Raw genomic sequence first — 9,679 nt, 5'->3', positions numbered from 1 at the left:
TTCCTAAGTTCCACCTGGGAGAAAACGGCCCATGTGGTAGAAAGCTGACCTCATAGCGCCCAGAAAGTCAGAAGTCTGAAAGGTCAAAGGTGACTGGGATCTGCAGCTAGAAAGAAACCCAGGCATCCTGCCTCCCAGGGAGCATTAGTTTGCTCTTGTCCTATCTGTGCAGCCATCCCTTGCCAATTCCAGTACTTCCCCTCTCTTGGGGTCCCAGTGGTCTTTGAACAGGGTGGGTCCATGGCATCTTTTCTCCTCTGTCGCCTCACTCAGCCTCCAGTGGTCATCACAGTCACCATCATCCTAATTTTTCCCAGGCACCTGGCACCCAGAAACTTACTTTAAGTTGACAGACTGGGCACACAGCCTGTGCCAAGATATCCTATGCCAGCCAAGGGCCTGCTCAGTCCCACCACAGTATGTGGTCAGACACTGTCCCTCCTCACTCATCTATGCCTCCCTGGCTCCCAATGTGTCTCTTGTGCATTTCTCAGGCAGCAGAGGCCAAAGGCAACAAGAGATCTCTCTCAGACTCCCACACGGGGTTTGAATCAAAACACCATGGAGGGGCATGAGAGAAGCCTAAGTCTGAGGACCAAGCAAACAATGCTCGGCCTCTCTTGAGTCCCTTACACCCCAACATCATCTACAGAGGAGGTGGGCTGCCCTTGGGGCTCTGGTGAGGGATTCACGTGTGCCCTGTATCCTCTGCCACATTTAATGTGTAGATTGGCTGTCATCCATAAGGCGTTCTGGGGTGATTGCCTTGTGTTAGTCTGGGGCCTCGGGCCCTGGGCCAGGCTGGAGGAAGGCAGAGAGGCCGTGAGTGGAGCCTGGGGGGCCAAATTGATGCGCACATGCTTCCCAGGCTTGGATGACTTAAGTCAAGGTGAGGCCTCTCTCCGATCAGGATCCAGGGATATGACCCCCGTAAGCCTAAGACAAAGCTGTGGCAGATAAATGAGAGAAGGGTGGGCAGAGAGGGTCAGGGCAGAGACTAGGAGAGCAGCTCTCAGAAGAAGGGACCTGGTATTTCTGGATCTCTGAGATAGAGGGAAACTCAAAAGTTACTTCCCTGCTGCTTCCTGTCATGTTTCCGTAAAACCTTCCCCACTGGACTAGGGTTCCATGAGCTAGTAAGCACTCAGCCTGTTACCCAGGGGTGGTGGAGGGGAGCAGAGAATCCCCAAAGAGGAGGCTCCAGGGGATGTACGCCAGACTCTCTCCTGTGTCTGCACACTACCCGGCCACGCTGAGACAGGTAGCTCAATCCCTCTCCTCTACAGAGGCTCAGGGAAATTCATGGTACCCATCATCTGAGCCACTTTCCAAAAAGGGCCATGTCATCCTCTGTTCCAGGAACAAAGAGGGCATGGCTGTGGCCACAGCTCCAAAGCAAGCCTGGCCCCCATGGCCCCCCGTCTTTTTCCTGCTCCTCCTGCCGGCTTTGGGGAGCAGCGGCAACTGCCCTGCTGTGTGTGACTGCACCTCCCAACCCCAGGCAGTGCTTTGCGCCCACCGGCGACTGGAGGCTGTCCCGGGGGGACTCCCACTAGACACTGAGCTCCTGGACCTGAGTGGGAACCGCCTGTGGGGGCTTCAGCAGGGAATGCTCTCCCGCCTGGGCCAGCTCCGGGAACTGGACCTGAGCTACAACCAGCTGTCCACCCTGGAACCAGGGGCCTTCCACGGCCTGCGCAGCCTGCTCACCCTGAGGCTGCAGGGCAACCGGCTGCGAATCATGGGGCCCGGGGTCTTTGCGGGCCTGTCTGCCCTCACACTGCTGGACCTTCGCCTCAACCAGATCGTCCTCTTCCTTGACGGCGCTTTCAGGGAGTTAGGCAGCCTCCAGCAGCTGGAGGTTGGGGACAACCACCTGGTGTTTGTGGCTCCGGGAGCCTTTGCCGGGCTGGCCAAACTGAGCACCCTCACCCTGGAGCGCTGCAACCTCAGCACCGTGCCTGGCCCGGCCCTGGCCCGCCTCCCAGCACTGGGGGCCCTGAAGCTCCGAGAACTGGACATCGGGAGGCTGCCAGCGGGGGCGCTACGGGGGCTGGGGCAGCTAAGGGAGCTGGAGATCCACCACTGGCCAGCTCTGGAGGCTCTGGAGCCAGGGAGCCTGGGCGGGCTCAATCTCAGCAGCCTGGCCATCACCCACTGCAACCTGAGCTCGGTGCCCTTCCAAGCACTGCACCACCTGAGCTTCCTCAGGGCCTTGGATCTTTCTCGGAACCCCATCTCAGCCATCCCAGCCCGCAGGCTCAGTTCCCTGGTGCGGCTCCAGGAGCTCCGACTGTCAGGTGCCTGCCTCACCTCCATCGCGGCCCACGCCTTCCATGGCTTGACGGCCTTCCACCTCCTAGATGTGGCAGACAACGCCCTTCAGACACTGGAGGAAACAGCCTTCCCTTCTCCAGACAAACTGGTCACCCTGAGGCTGTCAGGTAACCCCCTGACCTGCGACTGCCGCCTCCTCTGGCTGCTCCGGCTCCGCCGCCGCCTGGACTTTGGCTCTACCCCACCTGCCTGTGCTGGCCCCCAGCACGTCCAGGGGAAGAGCCTGAGGGAGTTTGCAGACATCCTACCTCCCGGGCACTTCACCTGCCGACCAGCCCTGATCCGAAAATCCGGGCCGCGCTGGGTCATGGCCGAGGAAGGGGGGCACGCCGTTTTCTCCTGCTCTGGAGATGGGGACCCAGCCCCCACTGTCTCCTGGATGAGGCCTCAGGGGGTTCGGCTGGGGAGGGCTGGGAGAGTGAGGGTCCTTCAGGATGGGACGCTGGAGATCCGCTCTGTGCAACTCCGGGACAGAGGGGCCTATGTCTGTGTGGTCAGCAACGTGGCGGGGAATGACTCCCTGAGGACCTGGCTGGAAGTGATCCAAGTTGAACCACCGAATGGCACTCTCTCTGACCCCAACAGCACCTCCCCAGGGATCCCAGGGCCTTTCTTCTTGGACAGCAGAGGTATAGCTATGGTGCTGGCGGTTGGCTTCCTCCCCTTCCTCACCTCGGTGACCCTCTGTTTTGGCCTCATCGCCCTCTGGAGCAAAGGCAAAGGCCGGGTCAAACATCACGTGACCTTCGACTTTGTGGCACCTCGGACCTCTGGGGATAAGAACTCTGGGGGTAACCGGGTCACTGCCAAGCTCTTCTGACCTTTCCTTCCACAGCGGGGCCTCATCTAGGCCAGCTTCAGATACCACAGTGGGAGAGAACCAAGGCTGCTTGGACTGGACATTCATCCCAAACAGCCCAGATCTTCCCCACCTTCTGCCCACACCACGCCAGCAGCAGATGCCGCCTCCTCATAGCCTGCCTCCTCAAGTTTTTGCAGTTTAAGGATAGCATTGTCATCTCTTCCCTGAGAGTCCCAGGAAACGGAAGGTGTAGATCCGTTTCCAGCCCAGCCCTCCCTGCACACCACATACAAAGCAGGAACTATAACCCTCCAGTCTGCTAGTCTAAACTCCAGACTTCCTTCACACACACTTACACATACCCTGAATCAGATCAGTTCAGTTCAGTCGCTCAGTCATGTCCGACTCTTTGCGACCCCATGAATCGCAGCACTCCAGGCCTCCCTGTCCGTCACCAACTCCCGGAGTTCACTCAAACTCACATCCATCGAGTCGGTGATACCAGCCAGCCATCTCATCCTCTGTCATCCCCTTTTCCTCCTGCCCTCAATCCCTCCCAGCATCAGAGTCTTTTCCAATGAGTCAACTCTTCGCATGAGGTGGCCAAAGTACTGGAGTTTCAGCTTTAGCATCATTCCTTCCAAAGAACACCCAGGGCCAATCTCCTTCAGAATGGACTGGTTGGATCTCCTTGCAGTCCAAGGGACTCTCAAGAGTCTTCTCCAACACCACAGTTCAAAAGCATCAATTCTTCGGCACTTAGCTTTCTTCACAGTCCAACTCACATCCATACATGACCACTGGAAAAACCATAGCCTTGACTAGACGGACCTTTGTTGGCAAAGTAATGTCTCTGCTTTTCAATATGCTATCTAGATTGGTCATAACTTTTCTTCCAAGGAGTAAGCGTCTTTTAATTTCATGGCTGCAGTCACCAACTGCACTGATTTGGGAGCCCCAAAAAATAGTCTGCCACTGTTTCCACTGTTTCCCCATCTATTTGCCATGAAGTGATGGGACCAGACACCATGATCTTCATTTTCTGAATGTTGAGCTGTAAGCCAACTTTTTCACTCTCCTCTTTCACTTTCATCAAGTTCCTCTTCACTTTCTGCCATAAGGGTGGTGTCATCTGCATATCTGAGGTTATTGATGTTTCTCCCGGCAATCTTGATTCCAGCTTGTGCTTCTTCCAGCCCAACGTTTCTCATGATGTACTCTGCATAGAAGTTAAATAAGCAGGGTGACAATATGCAGCCTTGACATACTCCTTTTCCGATTTGGAACCAGTCTGTTGTTCCATGTCCAGTTCTAACTGTTGCTTCCTGACCTGCATATAGGTTTCTCAAGAGGCACATCAGGTGGTCTGTTATTCCCATCTCTTTCAGAATTTTCCTTAGTTTATTGTGATCCACACAGTCAAAGGCTTTGGCATAGTCAATAAAGCAGAAATAGATGATTTCTGGAACTCTCTTGCTTTTTTGAATAACCAACACCAATTGCCAAACCGCAGTGATAAGGCTACTTCATGGGTGGGGCTGGAAAGTGCAACTGCTTCTTGGAGTCTGCTCCTTATCCAGGTGGTGGTGTCTCTCTCTCCCTCTTGCTGCTCTATCCCCTCTCTAGGCACAAGGAACTAGGGCCAGTGACCCCAAGCTAAAGAGAAGAGGATGTGACGGGGGACTGGGGACTGGGGATGGGGACAGACTACACACTGGCACTGGGTCTGCATGAGCTCCCCACCCCTGCCATATCATTAAACCTGCTATCAAAAGGCTATGATAGTGGCAGCCACAACTAAATGTGATCGCTCGAGTTTTCTTTACTTCAGTCTGTTCCACCTCTTCTTTCTGTCAGAATCCCGCTTCCTACCCTTCTGCCTGCTTATTAAGCCTGTAACAATGACCTTGCCTGAATCTAACGAGCCTGACAGCCAAAGGTTTATGCAAAAGGTTGCCCACCATGCCTGAAAAGATCAGCACCCGCAACCCATTTCCATGTCAGCCCTTTCCTCTGTGTGCTCCATCTCCAGAGTTGGAGGAGAGAGTTTCTGCCTTCCAAAGGATCCCTCTGCAGAAATTCCAACCCAGGACACCCAGCTCCTCCCCTTTCTTTCTCATTCTGGTTGGAATCTCCCAACCGTTACTGTTGTGCAGATCCCTAGTGCCCTTAGTGGAAAGCAAGAGAACCTCCACAAAATGGTAACAAAAAGAGAATCTGCAGCTGTCAAAGGAGAGAGACCCAGAACACAACAGGACTAGGTTTGGAGGAGCAAGGTGGGAGGGGCACTGTGAGCTCTAGTGCAAAGTGGAGGGAAGAAGGAGCAGCAGGAACTACATGCCTTTCCGCTGTCCTCATGGAGACCCCAAATGCTGAGGTGGAGTAGGAGGAGAAGATGCTGACTGCCTCTGAGTGTGCTTCAAAGACAGGGCAAAGCAGTGCCAGAAAAAGTGGAGATGCTGAGAGCTCAAGAGAGGTAGAAGCAGTCTCAGCATCATAGGAAGGGGAGGAGTGAAAGGAGAGGAAAGGAGCTGGGAGGAGGGACCGAGAAGTGGAGAGTCACGAGGTCCCGGGAACCTCTCTTTCTCCCTCCCTCTCTCTCTCTCTGCAGCAGCATCTGCACAGCATCCTCAATTCCCCTCCATCTTCTGGGCCCCCACCCATCCCTCACCCAACAATCTGCAAGCATCATCATCTTCTGAGCCATTCCTGCAGTCATAGTCCTTGCTCTGGGGAGACTCTAGTCATTAGAAGACTCCCAGCCCAAACTATCCCTGACAGGTGAGAGAAGCTGACGCCATATGGAGGTAGCCAGACTTCACCAGTAGGCAAACTCTTCAGCTGGGCAGAGGTGGGAATGTGGGGGTGGGGTGGAGAGGACGCAGAGGTGAATGTGAAACCCAGCAGTTTGGAGAGTGAGGCTGGGGAATCAGGCAATCTTGAGTACCCTGGAGCCTCCAACCCTGCCCCCCACCATGCACAGACAGTTCTCTTAGCCTTGCAGCAACCTCTCCTCTCCAGACATCAGAAAGGTTCCCCTGGGGCACGCCCCTCTTCCACCAGCTGCTTGTTAGACTGGGACTTGGCCGACAGGTGCCAGAAGTTCTCGTTTCAACTGTGCACATTGCAATGCAGAAAAGGGCAGAAGCAGCACTGCAGTTCAGAGAAATCTCCTCTGGGAAGCACCCCCTCCCTGAGGCAGTGGGGAACAGATGACGTGTATCTAGATCAGGAGCTGCTGCTGCCTGCGCCCCACAGCCTCCAGAGCAGCCCAGGAGAGACAGGCTGCAAGTCACTTGCGGGGTTGCGGGGTGCTGCGCTTAGTCACTCAGTCGTGTCCAACTCTTTTCAACCCCAGAGACTGTAGTCCCCCAGGCTGCTATGTCCATGGGGATTCTCCAGACAAGAATACTGGAGTGGGTTGCCATGCCCTCCTCCAGGGGATCTTCCCAACCCAGGGATCAAACCCATGTCTCCCACATTGCAGGTGGATTCTTTATCAGTTCAGCTACCAGGGAAATCCCACGAGTCACTTAAGTGATTTCAAATTTTCTGGTATCACATTGAAAAAAAAAAAAAGCAACAGATACAATTAATTTTAAGACTGTAGTTTATTTAACCCAGTGTACCCAATCTCTGATCATTTCAACATGTTATCAATATAAAAATGAGTGATAAAATATTTCACATTATTTTTTCATACTAGGCCTTTGAAACTTAGTATATCCTTAACACTTACGGCACATTCCAATTTAGTAACTAAATTTTCACCAGCAATATCTGATCTGTATTTAGGTTTCAAAAATCAACTCATACATCCAAGTTGTTCCAACTATATTAAAAGTTTTCTAGGGACTTCCCTGGTAGTCCAGTGGTTAAGACTCCGTGCATCCACCGTAGGGGTGCATGGTTCCAATCCCTGGTTAGGGAACTAAGATCCCACATGTAGCTCGCTGTAGTTTTCCATAGCTAAATATTGGTTTTAACACTTAAATCAACTGAAATGAAATCAATTTTAAATCCCACTCCTGAGTCACACCAGCTATCTTTCAAGTGTTCGATAGCTACATGTAGCCAGTGGCTACTATATTAGACAGCATAGCTCCAGATGTTATACTCTAGGTGTAGACTAGGGCCTCTCCAGCACAGGTAAGAAAAGTATCCCCCCCAAAACACATTCAACCTAGAGGAAATGCCTGTGGGGCTCTGAAACGCCTTTCCAGAACACCTTCAATGAGTGACACTAATTACTGTAACAAGGTTACTGGGATGAGCACTTGTACCACAGTTGGTACCATCATCAGTAAGCCAACTGCTTACCTCACCTGTCTGGAAAGGCTGCTTTAGTTGGGGCGGGGGTGGGGGGGATGGTAGTGGTATGTGTCTGTGTGTGGCCAAGTGTGTGACGACAACCAAAGACATGGGCAGGTGGTATGTGTGTATGTGCAGGAATGTTATGGTCCACATCACAGGCAATCCAGTGCCAGCCCTCACCTGGGGCGACAGCCGTGGAGATAGAAAAGAAATAACACTTATTTTATGTCAGTGGTTATATGTAGGATTTCTAATTTAATCCACAACCCTATAAAATAGGGAATCTTGGCTGATGGAACTAAAGGTCAGGTAGATTAAGTAACATGCTGGAGTACACAGAGCTAATTAGTAAGGGAGCTGCTTCTGAACTTAGGGCTGTCTGATTCAAAAGCCAAAGGCTTTCCATGCCATTGTCGTACAGCTCCAGTCACTGTCTGCTCTCATTACCCACTTCCCCAGGGTCTCTCGGCTGCAGGAACTGACCTGTGAGAAAGGTAAAATCCAGGGGACATCCTCCGCCCCACCTACTCTGACCAACTCTTAAGGAAAACTGGGGTCAGTTGTTGATCCTCACCTTTCAGTAACTCTAATGCACCTGATTCAGGAAGCAGAGGATCAGTTGTTGGTTTTTAATCTTTTTTTCTCCGTCTCCTCTCCCAATGTCCTTGCCTCTGCTCCAAGGACCAGCAGAAAGCAGCAGAAATCCCAGAAATCAGATGAAATGCCTGGATGCCAGCAACACCTCTTGTGATTAAAAATGGAGGCTTCAGATTTCACAGGTGCTTTTCAGAGTTCTAACCTCAACAACCTCTTAGGTTATAGAGCACCGGCTCAGGAATTTCCAGTATGGTGGGATGATTGGTGAACTGCATTACTCTCGAGAAAAATTCAGCTCTACTCACCTGCCTACTCCTGCTTGAGAGAACCTTCCTGAGATCATCCTGCCCAATCCTCTCTCTACCCCTCCTCTCTTTCATTTCAGACATGATCTCATCTAAGCTGAGAGAAGTTTGGATCCAAAGACATTCTGGCAGCACTTCCACACTCCCTATTTTGGTTCCTGAGATACTCTAATTTCCCTACGTCCTTTGCTGGGCTGTTTCCCTGATTCAAAGGAAGAGCATGCTGCAAGGCAATGATCCTTAACTTTGAGAGTTACAGGCCCCTGTGAGAATACTCAGTACACACAATGGACAAAAATGCTTATAGAACCTCTGCTGGGAGAAGCCTCGGGTGGCAGGGAGAAAGGTGAAGGCTTAGGCTGCCTGCGCTCTCCAGGTCCATTAGAGGCAAAGAGAAAAGGCTAGGAAGGGCTACGGTGTGAAGTAGCTAATTGCATAAGAGCAAGTGATAGGACAGATCCTATAAGAAAACATACTGTTGCCTCCAGCTGCTCTGCTCCCCTCCCTGCCACCATTCTCCCCGCAGCATCCATCTCTCAGCGAGATGCAGGAGGCTTTGGGTAGGACTTTTGCTCTAAGAAGTCAGTGTGGTGGTGATGCAGGCTGGAGGGTGTGTGAGATAAGGAACTCCTGAATCCTCTTCCTCCAAACTGCTTTGTAAAGGGGGATTAAGGAGGAAGACTTCGAGCTGGATGGCGGTGGCCAAAGAGGCTGAGGAGAGTGTCTCTCTCCTAGGACGCCTGCCACAACTCATTAATCTAACCTAAAGACAGAAGAGTAGCACCAGCATAATTTCTGATACTAAGACCCACGCTCCCAGTTGCTGGTTTCTGGTGAAGACCTTTGAGTGATGGGGCGAATCCTACAATGGGCAGAGCCACTGTGTTGTTTTCCAAAACCTCAGAGAGAGCATCATTTGAATGGTTTGCATGTTGTCCAAGAAGGGAACTCTGTAAGCAGCAGGCTCTGGAACTACTGTATAGAGAACCCCTCCCTGTCCAGCCCTCTAGCTACAGTCTACTTCCCTGCTTTGCCTTGTGGAGTAGAAACAGCTGCCCACTGAATTCTGGGCCACCCACACTTTAACTAGTTTTACCTGCTGCCACCTACACCTTGTTCAGAATACTCTTCAAGGAAATAAAATGGACTCTTTAGAACTGGAGATAAGAATAAAGAAATCACAATTCACCCAATCACAATTTGTCGTATGTCGTCTTCTTTTTATTGTGACTTTTTTTGTTATGCAAGTATTTTTTATTTTTATGGAGCTGAATTTGTCAGCATTTTCTTTGATAACTTCTGGGTTTCATATCATATTTAGAAA

General features: G+C 51.7%; 1 protein-coding gene across 1 annotated transcript; it reads left to right on the top strand.

Annotated features, from left to right (window-relative positions):
• The first annotated feature begins 1,092 nt into the window (after window positions 1–1,092).
• Window positions 1,093–4,604, top strand: LINGO4 (leucine rich repeat and Ig domain containing 4). Its single transcript, XM_086392720.1, has one exon. It carries the CDS (start codon window positions 1,208–1,210, stop codon window positions 3,155–3,157), a length of 1,950 nt encoding a protein of 649 aa, XP_086248846.1. The 5' UTR covers window positions 1,093–1,207; the 3' UTR covers window positions 3,158–4,604.
• Window positions 4,605–9,679: the final 5,075 nt, after the last annotated feature.

Source organism: Bos grunniens, chromosome 3, assembly GCF_055505025.1.
Source record: "Bos grunniens cultivar Pamir isolate PY7600 chromosome 3, Bosgru_T2T1.0, whole genome shotgun sequence".
Classification (NCBI taxonomy): domain Eukaryota; kingdom Metazoa; phylum Chordata; class Mammalia; order Artiodactyla; family Bovidae; genus Bos; species Bos grunniens.
This window is presented reverse-complemented; position numbering and strand designations above follow the sequence as displayed.